The sequence below is a fragment of the Cynocephalus volans genome, chromosome 6 (genome assembly GCF_027409185.1).
Source record: "Cynocephalus volans isolate mCynVol1 chromosome 6, mCynVol1.pri, whole genome shotgun sequence".
NCBI classification, from domain to species: Eukaryota; Metazoa; Chordata; class Mammalia; order Dermoptera; family Cynocephalidae; genus Cynocephalus; species Cynocephalus volans.
Window position 1 is genome coordinate 158,807,633 of NC_084465.1, and position 22,500 is coordinate 158,830,132.

At 39.8% G+C, this 22,500-nt stretch overlaps 2 protein-coding genes across 3 annotated transcripts in view; one reads left to right on the top strand and one right to left on the bottom strand.

The window, feature by feature from the left end:
- Nucleotides 1-22,500, top strand: part of CENPP (centromere protein P) — a 247,727-nt gene that overhangs the window by 151,905 nt on the left and 73,322 nt on the right. The window lies entirely within an intron of this gene.
- ECM2 (extracellular matrix protein 2) overlaps nt 1-22,500 on the bottom strand; it is a 40,686-nt gene that overhangs the window by 1,568 nt on the left and 16,618 nt on the right. The window contains exons 2-9 of the mRNA XM_063100506.1: nt 21,459-21,771; nt 18,477-18,665; nt 15,628-16,134; nt 12,960-13,075; nt 11,079-11,214; nt 6,769-6,926; nt 4,118-4,257; nt 2,752-3,078 (exon numbers count right to left, since the gene is read on the bottom strand). Of these exons, the coding sequence (XP_062956576.1) occupies nt 2,752-3,078; nt 4,118-4,257; nt 6,769-6,926; nt 11,079-11,214; nt 12,960-13,075; nt 15,628-16,134; nt 18,477-18,665; nt 21,459-21,747 (1,862 nt within the window). The 5' untranslated portion in view covers nt 21,748-21,771. The remainder of the gene's footprint in view (nt 1-2,751; nt 3,079-4,117; nt 4,258-6,768; nt 6,927-11,078; nt 11,215-12,959; nt 13,076-15,627; nt 16,135-18,476; nt 18,666-21,458; nt 21,772-22,500) is intronic.

Here is a 22,500-nt window from a genome sequence, read left to right on the forward strand (position 1 = left end):
TGGAGTGATATACAGGATATACTAATAATTTTAAAAAGCAAAGTGTAGAAAAATTCTCTCTCTCTCTCTCTGTCCCCCACCCCTACCCTCCATATATATATGGAGAGAGAGAGAATCTACCTTTTGTGTAATAATTTGTATAACTGTGGGTGGGGATGGGGGAATATATATGTATGTATGCTTATATTTGCAAAAATAAATACTGGAAGAATAAACTAGAAATTAATAAAAATTTTAACTTATGGGGAAGAATGGAATAGGGTGTAAGGGATAGGCATAGAAGTAAGACTTCTCTTAATGTACCTTTCCATACAGTTTTGACTTCAGAGTCATATAAATGTTTAACATAGTCAAAAATAGTAGTGGTTAAAGGAAAAAAAAAAAAAATTACTAAAACCAAAGCAAACTAAAGACCCTATCTGAATCTTAATTTGTTGACATATTGTCACAGAAATAACCACTACATTTCAGTTCTATATCCTTAATGAAACATATTCTAATGACAAATAGAACTACCAAAAAAGTTGTAAACTTAATTCAAAGCTTTTGTTGTTAGTACTAATAATGTTATCATTTTGAAATTATTGTTTATATATTGTAAGATAATAGAAGTAAGTTAATATTGTTCGGAACCTAGGATTTTAGTGTAAGAAAAATTTAAAATGAGGAATCAAGTAAATACTCTGTGATGTCAAATTTGAATTGGGAATGTCAGTATGAACTTTTTTTTTTTCTTTTCAAAACATGCAATTTCCTGTCAGTCCACTGAAAGGCTTCAAAACAATAGCAACACAATTGAAAGGGGCATGTCCAGTGCCCACTTGGGGGTTCTGAATACTATTTCCCAAAGAAAGGAGCTGGGCTTGTTGAAAGAAGGCCTGTGTGGGTCTGCAGCAGGAAATGCAGAAATGGGCCTAGGCCCGTATGTGCCTGAAAGTAAGTGTGTGGTCCAAGGACTGAGGGGCCAACTTGAAGGCTGCCAGTGGCCAAAGATGGGACAGTTTAAGAATAACAACTGCAACTGATGGAAACATACTGAATATATGAAGTTGGTAAGAAGTTGGTGTATAAGTGCATAAGTGTTTTTGCTTTATTATTTGTTTAAGAAGTTGGTGCCGAAGTGTTTTTGCTTCGGTATTTGTTTTGGTGTTCTTTCTTCCTCTGGAGAATCAGTATGCACTTATTTATGCTTTTATATGAAGGGTCTTCAAAAAGTTCATGAAAAGATCTGTGTTATCTTGTAATTCCATTTTTCCATGAACTTTTTGAAGACCCCTCATATAAAAGCATAAGTGCATATTGATTCTCCAGAGGAAGAAAGAACACCAAAACAAATAAGGATGCAAAAACACTTAGGCACTGACTTCTTACTCTGACTGGCAGTTTAAAGGAAAGACCTGAGCATTCGTTCTGCCTTTCAGAGTAACAAAATAGCCCTACTTGATGAGCAAAATTCTTTACAGAGGAATTCCAGCTAATAAGCATGGGAACAATGACAAAAATAGAAACTCATCATTTTATTATCTCTAATGAAGTAATAGATTAAAGCAACAATTATCTGTGAATGAAATCATTGGTTCAATGAAGGAGGGAAAAGTTTGTAATGGAGATACCACACTGTGACCATTTAAATCCACTGATAATAACAGTGGGACAAACATCATGTGCCTCCTGATGCAACAAAATATAAAGCATATAGCATGACCTATGAAGTATTTTTGCCAAAAAATTTTAAAACTGAATCTTACAAAGCCTTCCCCACCCTCACCTCTTCCCCCAGTGCTTTTAAAAACTTTTGAACCTTTATCTGTTTTGTTTCTTGTTGACGCTTTGTTTGTTTGAAATTTTAGAGATGGGAAAAGACTAAAGGTGATAATCCTCAGGAACAGACAACAGAGCTTAGGTTCCTGTCTCTCTCATTGCCAGCGGTAAAGACCGTACTAGCAAAGTATCTGGATTAATTCTGAAGATATCCATGCTATCTAGGCAGGGGAGATGATTCAGTGGGTAGACTGAACACCTGTAGAAAAATATGTCCCCAAAGTTGAGGAAAGCTGAGTCTCAGTAAGTTTATTCAGAATTTTGCCCTCAGAAAAATCTAGATAGAAGCAATTTTAATTTTAGCATATATTTAAGTTTTGTGCTCTACAGATTAAAACTTTTTTTTTTTTTTTTTTGACCAGTTAGGGGATCGCAACCCTTGGCACGGTGTGGTCTGCACTACGCTCAGCCAGTGAGCGCACCGGCCATCCCCATATAGGATCTGAACACGCGGCCTCAGCGCTACAAGTGCCGCACTCTCCTGAGTGAGCCAGGGGGCCGGCCCCAGATTAAAACTTTTTAAAAATTATGTATGGAGGTGGGAGTAGTAGCATAATCTTCCTATTACTTCAAAGCCTTATTTGGACCTGTCTCTGAGGTTCTAAATATCATGTATTAATACTCCATTTAAAAATTTTTACTGCTGGCCAGTTAGCTCAGTCAGTTAGAGCATAGTGCTAATGACACCAAGGTCCAGGGTTTGATCCCTATATTGTCCAGCTGCCAAAAAAATAATAATAATAATAATAATGAGTCTTCATGTACCTATTGCCCAGGTTCAATAATTATTAATATCTGCCACTCTTATTTAGTCTACCCCCTTAGCATTTTTTTCCCTCAAAGTAAAGCCCAGAGATCATGTCATGGTTATTTAATCATATATTTTGTCAACCACATTTAAAATTGATAGTTGAAAAAGTCAAAATTTACCTTATCTTGTTGTTATTCAGCCTCAGAAAATGTAGTGCTTTCATTTCTTGTATCCCAGGTGGTATAGATTTTAAGTCATTGTGATCCAGAAATAATTCTCTCAGAGAATGATAGGCCCCATAGAATGAGACATGGTCCATGCCGTCATCAGTGAGTTTGTTAAATGACAGGTACAAGTATTCCAGGCCTGGCTCCATATGGCCAAACACATAGCCAGGTATCCGTTCAATCTGGTTCCCCATGAGCACAAGGTGCAACAAGGACTTGGGTAGGTAGGAGGGGACATGATAGAGCTTGTTGTAGGAGAGATCAATGGATTCTAGATTTCTGCAGCAAGGAAGAAAGTTAGCAGGGTAGTGACCATCAGCTCTACATTTTGACAAAGCCAACCTTGATGCTAGTGTGTTTTCCTACAGGCACCCTGTTTGCAGTGCAATTCTGTATAACTGTCCTGGGTCTGGCTGGCCCTAAAGCTCATGACTTCACCAGTGCACCATACTGCCTCCTAGCTGTTTATCCCTGGTGGTGATGGTGAGACCCAAAGACATCCCGAAATGTCTGTAAGGTTGAACTGCTGAATGAGAGGTGAAATCCAGGAGTCCTAGCCTGCGTCAAACCTCCTGTCCCCAAAGTTGTCTCTGGTTCCAGTAAGGGAATTTTTAGGGGTTTTTTTTTGTTGTTGCTTGTATTGGTTTCTTCCCCCCTTCCACCCCCCAATTTTTGTCCCACATTTGATTTGATGACCCGGCCCCACCTGGTAATTGGGGTAAGTTTGAGGGATCTAGAAAATGTTGTTAACAGGCGCTGGCCCCCCTTTTCACTTGATGAGCTCTCCTCTGCCCTCAGGGGACTCAGTCACCCTTCTAGTCCCCCTGGCAGCTGAACCCAATTGGTGCTAAAGGTCTCTTTTCATCTCCTTCCAGCCTACTTCTGAAGAACACGTGTCTCAGCTGTGCTGCTCAGGCACCGTGTTCTCAGGATACACAACCCCAGATCCGGATCCAGATTGTCCATCAGAGCTACAGTGGCATTTGACCACTGTGGTCAGACCTCGGGGTCAGTTGGCTAGGGCTCAGTTCTTGCTAGCTCAGCACGTTGCACGTGGTAGGATATCCACTAGGCAGTAGTGATGGCGGCAGCCGTAATACCCTTAGTAATCCTAACACCGGTCATATAATGAACAGCTTGGAAACGCCCTGAAGTAGCTGTGGTTGGGGGTGGCAGAGGGTTCACTAAGAAGGGATGCTGTCTCTGAGCCCTCCCATGCTATCACCTCCCTCACTTGTTCCATTTCCAGTTTTCATACTCATTAATAATAGCAAAAGGAAGAAATGTCTAATAAAGTTAAATTGTAGCATATACTTACTCTTGATTTATCCAGGCTAAAGGAGCAATCCTATTTTCTTCTATTTTATTATAACGTAGTACAATGACATTGATCTTTCTGGTATGATTGAAACAAATTTCAGTTATTTCTTCGATTTGGTTATTTTCTAGGTATAATTCCTATAATTAAGAGAAAAGACTATTAGTTTTCTTCCATTTGAGTTAGTTGACAAGTTCAATTTCACAGAAGTCTAGAATGGTAATGTAGACTATTCTCATTAGTATTATCTAAAGAGCCTTTTATTGCTCTTTCAAGTGAGTTCATAGTTTGAAGTTGTCAAATTTTTTAACTAGTAAAATGTACTATGTCATGGTCATGGAATTAAATGAATTTTATTTACTTTTATTTAGCTATAATATGTTGTAAGATATAGCCTACCATGACAATTGTATAAAGCTTTCAAATTTACAAAACGAATTCACATGAGTGATCTCATTTGGGCTTTAGAACTCTGGGAAGTGGTAGAAATTATTATCTTCACTTACCAATGGGGAAACCGAGGCCAGGAGAGGCAGCAAGGCTCGCCCAAGGTTACATGGCTAGTGAATGAGAGGGCCTCATCCTGGCCAAGCCTCTAGCAGGGCAGCCTTCTCCCCGCTATGCCATGTGGCCTGCAATTTTTTTAGGCTCATGTTTTTTAGACTTGCTTGTATTGTAATTTAATTAAAAGTTAATTATTTAAGTTAATTAAAAGCCTTAGTTTAAGATCAGGGTGAAGTTTGCTAGAACTATTGGTAATTTTTAATAGTTAGCTGCCTTTAAGTTAAATTTAGTTAGCATTAGGGCCGGCCCTGTGGCTCACTCGGGAGGGTGCGGTGCTGATAGCGCCGACGCCACGGGTTCAGATCCTATATAGGGATGGCTGGTGCGCTCACTGGCTGAGCATGTTGCAGACCACACCAAGCCAAGGGTTGCGATCCCTGTACTGGTCAAAAAAAAAAATTTAGTTAGCATTAGAGGGCGTTTGTCATTAAAGTATCTGAATTATAAAATTCTTCTTGTTCTCGTTGCAATTCAAAAGTAGAATTGGCACATATCTTCAATGTAATTTTCCATTCCTGTCGTGATAATTTCCCCCATTTGCCACTCAATCTTGATATTTGTTAGAAATAGGTAGAGCAGTTTTCAACTTTTTGCTTTTACCCTCATCCACATTTAGGGTGAGCTAGATCTGTGGTTCCCAAACTTGGCTGTACATTAGAATCATCCCATGAGCTTTTTAAAAGTACCGATTCCAACCTAAAGGTACCCCAGTAAGAGATTAGTTAAATAAATCCTGTCCTACCCATTCATATGTTGAAAACTCTGCTGCTGTAGGAAAGAATGTAGTGAGATGGTCTTTGGGATGTGTAGCTCAGTGAGGCAGATGTGCAACAGGGATATAAGAAGGATTCATAGCACATGCCATGCACTTGTGCATGTGGCTGCCCAGTGCTTCTCACACTGGCAGGAGTTGATCCCTTTGGACAGAGAGAAGACAGTATGTGAGGTTCAGGCATGGGCACATTGCTCTTTTGTATTAGCCAAGTTTTGTGTGTGTGTGTGTGTATTCTGCTGTGTGCATGCATTATCTATTTAAAATTTTGATTTTTTAAAAAAATTATAAATTTCTGGCACTGCCCTCCAAAGAACCTGACTTAGTGTGTCTGGGATAGGTCCAGGAGTCTTTGTTTCTTGAGAACCCAGATGATTGTGATGTAAAGCCAGGTATTGGTAAATTCCAGTGTTATGTAACTGTGCCTCTTAATCTGGAAATAGGAAGGAGAGGAAGGGTGGTAGTTGTAGTAGCAAAAGATCACAATAGATGTCTCTCTCTTCTGGCTTGCTGGGGCCACAGCTGTGGGAAGCTCTGTCCTGACTTCTGGCTGGATGATCATGTGATGTGGGAGAAACAGAGCTTCTAGCTCAAGGTTCCAGCTGGGCCTGCCAGTGTATATAGACTCTCTGGACCTTAGTGTTCTTAATGCAGGAAATGAGGGGTATTGATACTCATCAGCCAGAGACCACTAGAAGCACACCCTGCAGCAAGGAGACCAGACATCTGGGGATACGTGGACATCTCTAGTGGGAATCAAACAAGGATGAGCCTTTGGGCCTGGAGTTAGTCACAGGACAGTCTCAGTAGAAAGTGCTCAAAATTTGTAAGCTATAGAGTTGCTGGAATAGTTGGAGGTCTTCTCTGTACAACACTCGTGTCTGTGCAGTTATGGTTTGGTCAGAGTATCTGTGGTTTTACCTAGAATTTGTGAGTGTGGACAGGCTGGTTATTAACAGTCTGAGCCCAGTCTGTGATGACCTTCGTGGTTCTCACTTGGAACACTTTAAATTGTCTTGAGTCAGGGTAACTTTTGAAAGTTGTGGTTTCTGTTTGAATTTTCAGTTCCTCTTCCCCACACCACATTTCACTTTATCAGAGGTGTCTACTTGTAGTTATAATTTTGATTCATAATTTTATATTGTTTGAAAGAGAAACAATGCTCAGGTTATAGTAAATTCTATATACAGCACCAAAACTCTACTGAGTTTAACATACATTACAATAGTTTTTAAAAATATATTGTTTGTTTTGTTGTAGTTTACTATACTTAAAATATAATACATTTAAAACATTAGAAGAAAGATATTGGTACCTCAACAGAAGCAGGAAGACCCTGCGGTATAATTCTAAATTTATTTTTTCCCAGACGCAGGTAGGATAGGCTCTTTAAAGGTTTGAAAGCTAAAGGATTGATGTTGGCTTCACTGAGATTGTTTCCTTCCAGCTCTAAGGTGACCAAGTGATTTAAGCCTATAAAAAATAAAATTATCAGAATATTAGGATAATTGAAAACCTTGCAATTTCTATAGACTTTCAAAAGGTCATGTGAAATGTTCAGTTTATTTGGAGGGCAGATGTTGTAGTTTCTTTATCTTGTATCCCCCTGTAGAGCCTTTTCCCAAGTACTTTAAACATCCTAGATGCTCAAATCAGTCAGGAATAAAATGCATGGTTCACTAGAGAGGCAGGCCTGTAAAGAAATCATTGAAATGCTATATGGTAGAAATATAAGGAACAGAAGCAAGAGAGAGACTTAGGGAAGTACCCACAGAGGCAATGGTGATGAGCAGGGACTTGGAATTCAGGTGGGCAAGAAATATAAGGTAGTGAAGTCCTCATAATCATTTGCAAAGACATGTTAGATATGAAGTGGCAGTGTGATAGGTAATGGATTGGTGGGAGTTTAATGCAATGAGTGATTTCTTTTTCCAGGACACAGAAAAGAACACTCTTTCCCTAGCAAACCCTCAATCTCTGAACAAGGGAGTTAGAAATAAAGCAGAGCAGTGAATTCCCATCATAGTTATTCACTTACTGGCACGGAGTGTAGCCACATGGAAGCTTTGAAAGAAAGATGATCAGGGGGCCGGCCCGTGGTTCACTCGGGAGAGTGTGGTGCTGATAACACCAAGGCCACGGGTTCGGATCCCATATAGGGATGGCCGGTTAGCTCACTGGGTGAGCGTGGTGCTGACAACACCAAGTCAAGAGTTAAGATCCCCTTACCGGTCATCTTTTTAAAAAAAAAAAAAAAAAGATGATCAGGAATTCTCCATGCATTCAGATTGAGCTACCAAGACAGGCCTTTATACAAACAGGTTTTTTCCACACTGTTTCTCCTGGCCTCAAGAGTGGTACGATACAGGTCAAATGGAAGCTCAGTGCTGGGGAACAGAGGGCTCAGCAGTAGTGATGCCCAGAGGCCTGAGTCAGAGGTCAGGGCATGGCCGAGATTCCCAGAAGAGGGGTGTTTTCCTGTTCAGCCGTGCACAGCTCAGTCCTACTGTTAGGCACTAGCAAGGACAATCACATCAAGAGTAGAAATAATAAATGCCAGAAGATTAAAAGACGAGAGAGAAATGTAGATCTGAGTGGTGTGGAAGTACTAGGCTCTTAAGGGTAAAAAGATTTAGATAAAAATGGGAGGAACTTCCAAGCTGAAGCAGCCGGGTGAACACACACAGATGAAGGACCCTTGTGAGTATGCCTGGAGCGAAGAGACCAGCCCTGGAGCGGGCCGTGTGCAGTGGATTGTAGGCTGGTGTGAGGGGAAGGCCTTCATGCCAGATGGATGTCATCCTTTAGGCAGTGAGGATCAGGACAGGATGGCAGGATGGCAGGATGGAAGCCACATGCTTCATTGACGATTAATCCGGTGGTGGTTTTGAGGCTCAATGGGAGGTCTGAGTGACAGGAAGTAGGGAGACCAGCCAGTCAACTGTGATAAGTGTTGTATTTCCTTATGTTGTCTTTAATTTCCCAATCTAACGGTACTGAGAACCCGGAATACTTCTCTAGTACATTAGTGAGGTTTTGAAATGTATAAGTTTTCTGTTGAAAAATAGATAATAGATGTGGACTAATGGCCATGACAGGCCCTCCTGAGAGAAAAGAACAGTGCAAATTCAGGACACTGTAATTCTCTGGTGTGTGTGGAAACACAAGGTAACAGGAGGTAGGGTGGAATTAGATAAAGTTTCTTGTAGGCTAGACTTGAGGTAGATGTTGAAAGAAGGATTCATGACAGGAAATAGGTAGAGGAAAGGAGTCCCTCTTTGGTGGGCAGGTGCCATGTTGGTGGTCCTGGTGTGCATCAGTTTAAGGTCAACGTTGGAGTGTCATAATGATCATGGTTTGGTTGCTTTCATCATTAGTGATGATGGCAGTGTTTTTGAAGTATATCCAGTTTTTCTCTGCTCTCCCTCCACCTACCTTTAATACCATTCCCCTCAACATCCACGTGTACTCTGTACCTCTTCTGGGTCTTGTCCCTGCCCCTCATGCCACTCGTCACCTGCTCTCACCCTCATCACACATTCCTCCCAGCCCACACCTGCCTGCAGTTCCCACAACATCCACAATCGTCTCATTTCTCCAAACCTTTGTACATGCTGTTCTCCCTCCCTGGTGGGCCCTCCTCCTAATTTTCTGGAACTGTAGTCTGAATGGTCATGTGTGAGGAGCTCCCATGAGAGAAACAACAGGAGAACAGTGGGCTACGGACAGTCAAGTTGGGGGTTTCTACACAGAGGGAGGGCTGTGTTACGACACTGGGTGGGCTGTGCACAGGCTCACCGGCTCACTGCCCACCAGCCTGCCCATCCACAGCAGCAGCAGAACCCACAGGAGCCAATGAGGGCCCATCAGCTGCCCCAGTCAAGGGAGAACCCAGCTTCTGAGGGGCCAGCATCGCAGAAAGGCCAAGAACCCAGCACCAGAGGGGCCTGTGCCACAGCAGGACCAAGAACCCAGGACTAGAGGGGCCAGTGTCACAGCAGGACCAAGAACCCAGCACCAGAGAGGCCAGCGCCATGGCAGCACTAAGATCCCAGCCCACTCAGAGAGTGCAAGAGCACAGTAGAGAGCCTCCACTCTGGCTACCTGGGTAGGACCAAGGACTCCTCAGGGCTCGGACTGTGGGGATAGGAGGACAGGCAGCTAGTTCGCCTTGACTCATATGTTGATACTCTGGGATTATAGAAGCATTTGTGCAGGAGGGAGAAGTGCATGCTGAGAAGCAGGTCCATGGATGTGTGAGAGCACGTTCAAAATCAGGAGTTTATGTTGTATAACATGTCACTTTGACAACACAGCTAGAAATGTGACTTGCTTATAGTTCATATACAGCCTATTAGTACACTTGTTCTAAATTAAGTGTTCCCTTTGGTCTCTGTTTAACCCAGCAGTTAGAAGCTGAATTTTTTAATGTCTTTTTCATAGGACAAAGCCCATCAAAATTTGTGTTTATTGTTTTTCTGTGTGCCCTGAAATCCATCTGGAAATTAAGTATTTCCATAACAATGTAATCCTCAGATTTGGCAATTCTCGTTATTATTCTTCTTTTCTCATCACCAGAAGTGTCTTGTTCCTATGAAGTGTTTTGGAAGCTATAGGAAATAATCAGATTGTTTAATTCATTTAAAGGCTTGGTTTATCAACATGTACATAATAAATGTGTTTCAAATCAAGTAAAAGTGTTAAGCACTGTATCTCAAGAGCTATGCTAGATTATAAGGAAGATAAAAAGAAAAGTTAATCAGTCTTTGTCTTAAAGAAGCACACAGTGTAATCAAAGGCATTTGTTAGAATTCGTGAAAAGTGAAATATGGTAAAGCCTCTTCTATGCAGAACCACAGAATGACAACTTCAGCTGTCTAGCAAGGTCTGGTAGGTAACAAGCTTCAGCAGAGCTAGTTCCGGCAATGTCAAATACATGGAACGCAGGTTACCCTCTCTGATGTCCATCCATCAGAAAGCCAGGCCACAGTGGCAGCCACACTCCACACATCATGGGGTGTGACATGTAGTACCAGAAGTTCCATCCTAAGCCCTCTCAGGAACAAAACTGCCAAGATTGCCAGCATGAAGTTCGTGGGCTTTCATTGTAGGATAGCATCTCAGCCTCAATACAGTGCCCATTTATTCATATTTTATACATAATTCTTACATGCTAGGTTTTAGGTTCTAACATATGACGAATTAAAATAGCAAAATGTGTGGAGGCAAAGAATTGTGGGTGGGTGTATTGACAATGAGAGCAATAAAGGAGATCCAATTAACAAACCACAGTCACCACTAAGAACCAACAAAAATATTGATACAGGCCACCAAGACACATGGCAGTGTGGGGGATAGTTAGTGTAGCTCTTCAGGTGTTATGGACTAGTAGTAGGGTACTGTGAACGATGAGAATCTGGAATCATCGAGTAGAAGTTTTGTTTATGGTTAGGGTACTTTTTTGAGACTATAGGTAGTTAAAAATACATTTTAAGTATTACCAGCCAATTGTTAAAACAAGTTTTTTTTCAACTTAAGTAGTAAAGTGACCACTAAAAATTTTCACTCGACTATAGAAGGATTATAAGGACACATATCATAAAAAAATAAATAAATGTTAAATACCTGATAAGCTTTCTTCATCGATACCCAGAAGATTGTTCTCATTGATTTTAAGTTCTTCTAATGTAGATGGTAATTCTGAAGGAATCTGTACCAAATTATTTTCATCCATATTCAGACGCGTTAACTTCTTCAGAAGCTGAAAAGGCAAATCTCAAAATTGCTTTTTTATCTGGTCACAGCTCTATAGTAACATTTCATATAATGGTCAGTTTAAAGTGGTCAGTAAAAGTCTCACAAACCTACACTTTCTTAGTCTTAGACAGTAATGTCTAGGCCACATGGCAGTCCCCATATTCACCCTGCCAGAGAGATATTGATCCTGGTGATAACATTGATTGTCACGCATTTTCAGCATACCATATTTGGTGATTTTGTAACCCACTTAATATTAACTCAGTCGTTTTATTGCAGCTTTAGAAAGTGAGAGAAAGCTACTATAGCTACTGGATCGTCATGTTTTGCAAGACCATAGGATTTCACCTTCAGAGCAAGAGACAGAAATTTTATTAAACCATGCAGTAATCTGTATCTGTTATGGAAGCTAACAGGACAATGATTTTAATCCTTTTATCATTTGTAAACCTCAGTTTCCTATCTACACTAATGTCTACACTAGAAAGAAGGTCATAAAATAGCACTGTGTACTGTGGAAATCTTTCAAAACAAAATGCTACAAAAACCACACGCTATTTCTGCACACAGTTGACTGTCTGGAAAAGTACATTTTCACATTTGTATTTGCATGCTTTTTGGCCAAACCTAGCTTGCACCACCAGAAATAGGAAACTGAGGTTGGGCAGGTTTTAGTGAAGACATATGAAATGAGTCACTTCTCCTGTGATCATACTCAATTTCAACAGGTTTGAAATGGGAAAGAGAATCCCAAATCAAGAAAAGGAGGTGATCCCCTGGCTAAGTTTTTCTCTTGATCAAATATTGGAAATAGACTCCCTAATACCAGGCATTTTTCTAGCAGAAGGATGGGATAGTGTGAAGCAGGCACTCAGTTCTGTGAAATGAATGCAGAGCCCTCTTATCTGCCAGCCTAGACTCTGGATGAGAACCAGGAACTGAGAATACAAGAGTCCAGTGATGTGTCCGAAGAGTGGGCAGAAGACCCAGAAGACTGTCCCAGGGAATAATAATCCTAGTAAGATGTAGTGTGTTTTACTGATGGCTTTTAAAGCATGCACATTTATGAGTTTTTGTTTACACACACAAACCCCTCCTCTCTGGCTTCTGTCTTCCTTTCTCTGAAATTTCTTGATCCTCTGTTTTCTCCTTTTTTTATTTTTTATTTTTTTGGTATCAGGACTTTTTTCCTTTTTAAAAAAACTTTCTAAAATCTGTATCTTAAGGGTTTTTTTCTGAACTGTTTTGCTCTTTCTTTCCCTCTTCTTTCCCAGCCTATCCCATGCTAATTTTCATCTGAGCCCATTTGTTTTTCCAGAACCCCCTTCTGCCAAAGTACCCTCCTTCAGATTTGCCCATTGCACAAAAATAAGAGAGCAATGTCTTCCTGGCTTGAAAATGTTAAAAGAGGTTCCAGATAAGCTCTACTATATTCCCAGAAAATACTTTATGTGCTGAGAGACCAGATTTCAACATGTTTTCAGCTAGTTGGGGAGAAGCTACTGCATGAATTTAAAACATTAGTTTTGTCACTAATAAAAATATGTGAAACAACAAACAGTATTCAAGAGAAAACTTGAATGCACCTTAGGGAAATCAGAGAAGAAACTTTCTTAACTTAGAAGAACACTACCAGTTAAAAACATTATGCTTCTGCTGCCTCCCCCACATCCACTCACTGCCAGTGCAAGTCTTAGTGAAACCGTGCAAAATATGGGTTATGATGCACAACTTGGAGTGTGTACTTACCTTGAATGCTTTTGGACCTATGCCTGGAGAGGTGATATTATTTTTGCTCAGATCAAGCCTTTCCAAATTCGGTAGTCCATTAAATGCTTCATCCGGGATGGATATGATGGAGTTGCCTAGGATGTGCAGCAGTTGTGTGTTAGTTGCATGTGCCTATACATACATATACACACATGTACAGATGTGTGTGCATGCCTGTGTGTACATAAATATCAGCAGAGAGCTTTATCTGGAGGAGAAAGCAGTACTCAGAACAAAGATAGAATATGTATTATATAACAAATGCATCTTCAGGAAAATAACAAGACTGGGACTAGACAGTTTAACATAGTTGAAATTTTCTTTCTAAGGATCTATCTCTCTGTAGTACATCACATATTAGATGAGGCCACTTACAACAGCCAGAATGTTGTCTTCTGCACAGCACTAGTAGCATCATGCATTTACAACAGAGGTGTGTTTCTGGAAGGTGTACAGAAACTGATTTTTATTCTTCATATTTTTCCATTGCCATTTCCCTGGATTGGAATCATGATGCTATTTTTATCCATGAAATCTCAGGCAAATTACTTACATCCTCTGAGCATGTTTCCTTCTCTGTACAAAAAGCTTGGGAAGATCTTTCATACCTCCCAGATCTAATGTTATACCTCTGTGATTTCAATCTACAAAGGTTTGTGCATGCTTTAATTTTATGGATTTTTGTTTTGACATTTTAAGCCCAGAAAGCAAGCTTAGCAGAAGTAGTACATACTATAGAAGGCACCCTCTTGTAAAACCACGATAGTGTAGCCCAGCACGGATCATTCATCCTTCCCAAGACTTTAGACTTTTACAAATTGGTTTTTCTAAGGGAAGAGTGTACCTGGCACAGAGGCTGCAGGAGGAGGAGGTCTTGCTGGGCATGAGAGGAATTCCTTATGATCATTTGAAAGTAGGATGAAATCCTGTGTCAGGGAAGCCATGGAAGCTTCTTGTACACTTGACACTGGCAGTGTCCTGTCTCAAACAGCTATTGTCGGGCCTTAAAAACTAACGCCACCTTAAGTGACATTACAAGCGGCGCCATTAACGTGGCAGCCTAAGAGGGCGCCGGGAGGAAGTAGGGTGGGAGTGTCTGCGGGAACCTTGCCTTAGCCCTTATCGGCCAAATACACGCTTCTGTGCTCGTGAACACTGCGTGATTGCAATAGCTAGGCATTGAGACAGGATAGATGCTCTCGTAACCTTTAAGCTGATTGGAGGATATAAAAACCTCCCCCGTTTGCCTTGAAAAGCAAGTGCTTGTGCGAAAATAAACGGAACTGCTCTACAGAACCCCCCGCTGCATCTGAGTGTCCTTTAAACCGGGCTGGTTGGGGCCGGCGGCTGTGCTCACCTCTCTTCACGGCTCTCTTCCCCCATCTCCTTCCAAAGGGGACCAGAGGGAAAGAGTAATCTGGGCCATTCGCTCGCCCACCAAAAGGAACGAGGGTAGGGCTGTTCGGATCAGCCGGCGGCAGACCCAACAAGTTATCATTGCACAGATATGTCGGACCCATTCAGATCCCCTCACCCCTGCATCTTCAGGGTTACCCCTGGTATGGGCTCATCACCCAGACAAGTGCCCCTACTGCTCCTAGAGCCCAGGTGTGTCCCTGCTAGCCAGCCTCTCATACCTGGTGCTGCTATGCCTCCACTCAGGAGCCTCCCAGGTGGCCCTATGGAAACATGGGCAACAGGTCTAGACCACCACATTCCCACTAGAATGGCTAAAATGAGGGGAAAAAACAACTGACAGTACCAACTGTTGGCAGGATGTGGAGCAGCAGGAATTCTTAATGTTGCTGGTGGGAATTGTGCAGCCACCTTAGAAAACTGTTGGGCAATTTCTTACAAAATTAAACATGCATTTATACCACATTACCTAGCAGTCCCACTCCTGGGCATTACCCTAAAGAAATGAAGACTTAGGTCCACACAAACATCTGCATGTGGATGCTTATAGCAAATACATAATTGCCCCAAAGTAGAAACAATTGAGATGTCCTTCAGCTGGTAATTGGGGTCCATCCAGAAAGTGGAACACTACTTGACGAAAAGGAAGAGTGGACTTTTGATGCATGAGACAAGAGTTAGCTCTCAAAAGTATTACAAGCCTTACTGAAAAGGCTTCATACTGTATGTTTCCACTTAAGAGATGGTCTGGAAAAGACAAAACTGAAAGGACAGAAAATATCAGTTTTCTGTGGTGGTCAGGGCCGGGTGGAGGGAGAGACAGGAGGAATTTGGCGGGAGATGGGGTGGGGGGGAGCGGAGTGATGGAAATGTTCTATATCTTGATTGTGGTGGTGGTGGTTTCACAACTATACGTATTTGTCAGGACTAATAGAACTATACACTGAAAATAAATTTCACTATATATAAATTACACCTCACTAAACCTGACTTTAAAAAAAAGTCAATGGGAAATCATCATTTGATTTGAAGGTGTTTGCTTTATACCTAACTATGCTATTGAGCAGTAAATTTCTATCTCTTCTGCAATGTTTGTTTATATGTTTGAAGATGATGAAATTAGTCTAGTCAACGTCACTTTTTATTATGAAATTAAAATATAACATTCATAGAGCAATGAGAGTCATTTACTTTTAAAGCACAAAATAAAACAGAAGTCAACATCTCTTACCAACGAGCTCCAGGCTTGTTATCTCTGGTGCTGTCAGAGGTGGTATCTGGGTGAGGAAGACATCAATGCAGCTGATGGTCCTGTAGGACAGAGAGCACCCATTTGGCAGGCATGGCCTGCCTCTCGGGGGAGCAGGAACTGGTAATCGAGAGGGCATTCGGAACACATCTCCTCTCACAGGGTCCTCTTCCTCGTCCTCCTCGTCGTCCTCCTCTCCTTCCTCCCCTTCTTCCTCCTCCTCTTCCCTTCCTTGGTGTTGCGGTTGTTGTGCTGACCTCTCTTCCTCTCCAGGCCTCTGCTTTCTCTCTCCTCCTCTGCTCTCCCACTCATTGTGAAGTTTCCCCCAATCTCTAGGTCCAGGGGTCTCTTTCTTTTGTTCTGTCTCTTCTTCTTTAATTTCTTCTTCATCCTCCTCAGGTTGAAGTGCTTCCTTTTGTAATATTTGGTCCATTTCCACCTGAGGAGGTGGCAGTTGCTTTTGAAGTAATTTGATAGGTTCTCTTTGCTCTGAAGAATCACCAGAAAATTCAGTTCTATCATTTAATGCCATACCACTGAGTAGAGGATAGGAGACTAATGACCACGAAAAGAGCAGGTAGCAGGGACAAATTGATGATATTAATAAAAGGAAAAATCATGATGAAAATGGGGTTAGTAAATATTATTCCCTCTAAGTATTTGAGTGCAATTTAAAGGTGAAATGCATCTTGAAGTCTTTGCTTGAAAAGTTATAATACTAACTTTGTTTCTATTTTGTGAGATCTGTATAGACCTTTTTTTTTTTTTGGCCTATGGTTCTTAATATTAATTTTTGTATTAAATAACAATACTTTTTCTTGCTAAAATATTATGCTACTTGATGACTGAAGAGGGAATAATATTGCCACACAATGCAAAATGGTAAGCAGTCCTATTGTGAGATTGTGATATAATCAGATGTGATATCTTTATAATAGATATTGTTCTGTTATTTGGGGCTATTGATAATCTAAGAATTTATAGGCTGTCATCAGACATAAAAAAAAAGTGAAACAGGTATATATTTTACTTGCTCATGGTAGTGAAGCTAGCTTTTGTTTATATACTTATTATTTTATTAGATTTTCTTTTAGCTCTATGGACCTAATGGCATCCTCTGAAATTTAAAATTATTGATAGAATTCTTTTCCCTCCCAGACTCTACTTAAATCATTTTTACTGCCTGAGACTGATAGATGATGTCCTGGACTTAAGTGATGATTCTTTAACTTAGCCATATGCACAGGAGATCTCTTTATGATGGGAGTAGAATTATATTTAGCTGTTATGTCTTTGGCAGAAAGAGGGGAAAACATGACAGAGACTAGCTTCACACTCACCCTCTGAGTGAAGAGTTGGGGAGAAGTGAGTTCACTGTGCATAGGTTTCTTCAATCAAAATTTATAAATTTATTTAATCATCTCCCTTTGTTTAGTACTATATACAAACTACTCCCATCAAGAACTCAGAAAACACAATTATTTGAAGAAATTATTTGAGATTTCAATTCAGTATATATTATAAAGTCTGTGAGTTATTTTTTCACATCTCTAGCAAAACATGCAGGAGAAAAGGAAAAAATTAGTAGAGGGAAAAACTAAAGCTATCATATTGAAACATTTAAAATCCTTCTTGTATTTCCAAGTTTGTTTTTCCAAAATAACTACAACATTTCAAGAATAGTCCAAGTTCTTTGAAAAATGTCTGAGAATTTCTGAATCTTGCTTTATAAACCTTGTATTTCTCTCCAAGGAATCAGTTTCATTAATACCTTTATTTTCTAATTTTTTTTAAAAAAGCATAATACTTTTAGTGAAGCAATTGGTAGTGTAAAGCAAAATACAGTTTCTAAATATTCTTCTTCTTCTTTTTTTTTTTTTTTTTTTTTTTTGAGGATGCTTTTGGTATGGGGATCCAAACCCTTGACCTTGGTGTTATCAGCACCGTGCTCTTCCAAGCGAACTAACCAGCCAGCCTAGTTTCTAAATATTCTAAAGTTCTTCCTTGCAGGAGGCTTTTGTAGACACTTACCCTGTGATCTGTGTGCATGGGAGCAGTCTACCTTGGCTATAGACAAGAGAAAATGTCCCTATCCCTTCCCATCAAATTATTTAACAAGTATTTATTTGTTTACTTTATGACATCCTGGACTTAAGTCATAAAGGCGTTGGCTAGGCTTTTCTTGGAAGCAACCCAGGCCTTCCTCTCAGGAGTCCTCCACTCAGTTGGGTGTGAGCCTCACTGGAGAAGTGGTCAGTGAGCCACCAGCAAAACCTGTGCTGTGACCTCCTGCTCACAGAAGTGTCAAAGAAGAAAATGATACTCCAGGTCACACTCCTATATTTCCCTGGATACCCAAGCAATGACATGGGCTCCTGTGCTACCTTTGAGTGGTTGGGGAGAGCCAGGAGGGTTGGGCTCCAGATGCAAATTATTTCTCCTTTTTCACTGTACCTTCCGAGTTTTCATTTGAGATGAAGCTGTACCCTTCTTGAGTTGGGTTAAGTAAGATAATGCATGTACAGACCAACGAGGAGCCCTTACCTCATAATAAGAACTCAGAATCTGTTAGTTGTAGGAATGCTATCACTGTATCTCTAAAGCTGAGGGTCAAACACGGGATGTCATCTGGTCCAAGTTTACTAAATCTGATGGAACTAGAAGTATAAAGCCACAATATCTATTATATTTGTCAGCATTGTGCCAGTGTTTTAAGTACCCTGGTGACTAGTTTATCATAATTTAAAACTTAAAGTAGTTACAGAATAAAAACAAATGGAAATTAAAGTCTAAATCACACATGATATTTTGTTTTGGCTGAATCTCTATACCAGTATCAGAGCAGACTGGGCAGCATTCTCCTTCAGGTATAACTGTTTGGGGGCACATCTGGGGGTGACACATGGTTTCATCACAAATCACTCTTCCATCTGAGCAGAGGCAGGTAGTGCAGGGCTCAGGTGACCATACAGCCTTGTTGTACATGATCATGCCCTTCACCAAGCAGTGTCCTTTCTTTCCTAGAAGATAACAGTAATACACATGTAAATTTCATATGTGGTTACCAGCAACTGTGAATGGAAGTCGAACTGATATAACCATACAAGAATAGTGTTCTATTTGCACTCATGCAGAGGGCAAAAATGTCTTATAGATGTAACCCACTGAAATGCTTTTCACTGGCTTCTGAGAGTGACTTCCTCATGGTGACTTGTCTTTGTGAATTGCACTCCCATCCTGTATCTGTCAGCAAGCATATGCTTTTATACAACAGCAAGAAAGAAGTCCCAAATCTCAGCTATTTCTCATTTATAACTGCATGTCCACAGGGGCCTGGCTCATTATAGTCACTCAGAGACAGACAACAGGCTTCTACAAGCAGGCTGTCCTGATCACTGCAGCAGTGGAACGAGAGCTTGCAGTTCACACATGAGCTCTGGCCAGAGCAAATGGACTGTATGGACTTCAGAAGAGGCAAGGCAGTGCAATTCCACCACATGTCCAGAGAGCTGGAGCAACACCAATGAATGACGAAGCCATGCCCACCCTTGTTGATGTGCAGAGGGAAAAAGTTGAAACCCAACCTTGTGCTTTTCAGTGAGACATTGCAGCTATTTCTTTTTTGAGTTATAACATTGTTGAAATATAATTCATGTAATATAATATTCACCCTTTTAAGGTACACAATGCAGTGATTTTCAGTATATTCATCTCTGCATACAGGGTTGCAGATATGTTAGTGAGTGTATCAAACAAGCAGGCCACAGAAAGCCAAGGAGAATATTAGAGAGGATGTTTTCTTTCCTGTCCTAGGGTCATTCCTGATAACTCCTCCAACTGAGTTAACTCACTACTGTCTCAGCCCAGTTTGGGCTCTACCCATCTCTCATTTGGATACTTGCAATAGACTAGTCCCATCCACCCAGTTGCTCCTCCTCAAAAAAAAATATATAATGAGTTGGAGGTTTGGGGTTTTTATTGTTTTGGGGTGTTTTTTTTTTTTATTATAAAAGCACTATACCTTATCAAAATTCCAATGGCTTTTTTTGCAGAAACGTAAAAGCTGATTCTCAAATTCATATGGAATTCCAAGTGATCCCAAGTAGCCAAAATAATATTGAGTAAAAAGATCAAGGTGGACATCTCACACTTCCAGATTTCAAAAAGCTTTACAAAAAATTTACTACAAAGCTACAATAATCAGTTTGTGCCAGTGTGGTACTTATTATAAGGATAGACGTACAGACTGACAGGAATATTGAAAGTCCAGACATACATCAATGGCCAACTGATTTTCAAGAAGTGTGCCAAGACCATTCAATGGGGAAAGAGTATTCTTTTCAACAAATGGTGCTCGGAATATTGGATATCCACATGCAGAAGAATGAAGTTGAACCCATATCTTACATCAAATGGTACTAATACATACTACAACATGGATGAACCTTCAAAACATTATGCTAAATGAAAGAACCCAGATACACAAGGCCACATATATTATGCGATCTATTTATATGAAATTTCTGGAATAGGCAAATTTGTAGAAACAAGACAGATTAGTGGTTGTCAGAGACTGGGAGGAGAGAGGAATGAGGGATTTATGTACAGGGTTTTCTTTTGGGGTGATGAGAATGTTCAGAAACTAATAGTGGTGATAGTTGCACAGTATTGGAAATGTACTAAATGCCACTGAATTGTATACTTTAAAATGGTTAAAATCATAAATTTTATTGTGGTAATACAATTAAAAAAGCACTTTTAGACTACTGGAAAACATTTTTGGACAATTCAGAAATGTTTAGTATATATAGCTTTTATACTTTTTTATGCATACCACCCTATATTACATTATTTAAAATTTTTTAAAACAGGGTTGAGGTCACATTATGCTTTTTATTTTCCATTATTATAGCTTGGGTATCTTTCCACTTAACTAAGGAAAATTGACCTCATCATTCTTTATCAGTTATGGGTACACTATTATTACAGTGTCTTTTTAGTTGATTTTTCTGCCTCTTTTCCCACCCATGTTGTAAATGTGGCCTAAACTGCCTAAAATAACCATTGTATGTTATTTATATTAACTTCATGGAAGTAATAATTTAGAAATATTTGGCTTCATTGAAACAACATATGAAGTGTTGGCCACAGAAAATTATATGGTAATATTTTCTTTTGTCTTTTGAGAGTTTTCTTTAATGATGACATACCTAGAATATAATTATTTTTTTCTTTCAAACTTAGAAAAAACTAATTTTTAAAAATGCCTAATTGAAATCTTTGGCAGAGTTTCCAGTCTTTTCATCCTTTAAAAAATCAATAGTTTAGTTTATATAAAGTAAATTCAGTGACTTTAACTCCATTGAAAAAAATTTCGGTTGAAAATATTTAGCAGCCATGTGCTTATATAATCATCTGCATAATTTACAAGTATTTCCATATTTTAGATGATCTATCGTTATAAATGAAAAAGCAGTTTATAAATTTATATGTACCTTATCTATATTACGATTACAACTATTTAAAATACATGCATAGTAAACATACTGGAAAGAAATAAGCCAAAATGGTAGCTATGATTTTATAAGTATAGTGGAAGGACAAGTAATTTTTGTTCCAATAATTTTGTATTATAAGTATATTCCTTAAATTATTTTTTTTTAATTTATCTTTGCAGATTAAACCAAAAGGTAGTATGATAACTTGGATCTTTCTCTGGAGAATTGTCCTCATGGAGGTTCTCGCTCTCTCTCCCCACTCCCCTCTCTTTTCTCTTTCCTCTCTCCTCGCTCTCATTCTCACTGTTCTCTTACCTGGTAACACATTATAGCTTGATTCTACTCCAAGAAAACTTAAAGAGGATTCAAACTTCTCTTCTCTGCTGTAATCAAAGTTAACAATGGGAAATCTTGCTGTTGGTGCAACTGTCGTCATTTGCTGAATTCCAAGCTGCCTATTTGACCTGTGGTTGGGTGAGGAACTTTTCCTCAATCTTCTTCGATACATCTTTCTCCTTTGCTTCCTAGGAATTTCTTCATTTTGTCCAAAGTCAGTTTGAATAATGATAAGCAGAACAAAACAAAACAAAACTATAAACTTCATGTTTAATTTTTCACCAGTCAATTTCTGGAATGAAACAAGATCTCAAAGTTAGTGGTGACTAAATTTTTACCTCTGAAAATTGGCTTGTATAATTGCTTGTATGCCTCAGTAGGCAAATCTTTGAGAAATAACACTTAGATGATATATGGGCTATATGCTATAGTATTACTGGCAAAACAGAATCAAAGAACTTTTCATATCTTATCTTTATCTCTAGACCAGGCATGAGCAAACCTTTTCTATAAAGGGCCAGACAGTAAATATTTTAGGGTTTATAGGCTATCCATTCTGTCATAACTTTTCAACTCTGCCCTTGTAGAGTTGGTCTCCGGGCTGGGCCATATAGCCAGCCCCACTGTGGGCCCCACTGTGTTGTAGGTTGTTTCAAAGGTTATTTGGGAGATTTCTTACCATCTGTCTGGCAAGGTATGACTAACATCATCCACAGCCCATCTTCCCAGCCCTTCTGTTTTGTTCTTTTACTTTCTACCTTTATAGTTTTCTTTGTTCAGGGGCAGGGCATGATTGTACCATGTAAAAATAACAGTAAACTACCGTCAGTTATAGGGAGGTAAGAGGTAGGAAGAATAACTCTCAATCAGCTAGTTTGAAGGGCAGTACAGGGTCCTGCACATGGTAAAGCTGAAAAATGCATGTAAGAAATGAATATTTAGGCACTGTTGGTACGGCAGTAGCATTGTGGTCAGACAGGTTGGCACAGTCCCTGTAAAATCAGGTAGCAGGGACAGGTAA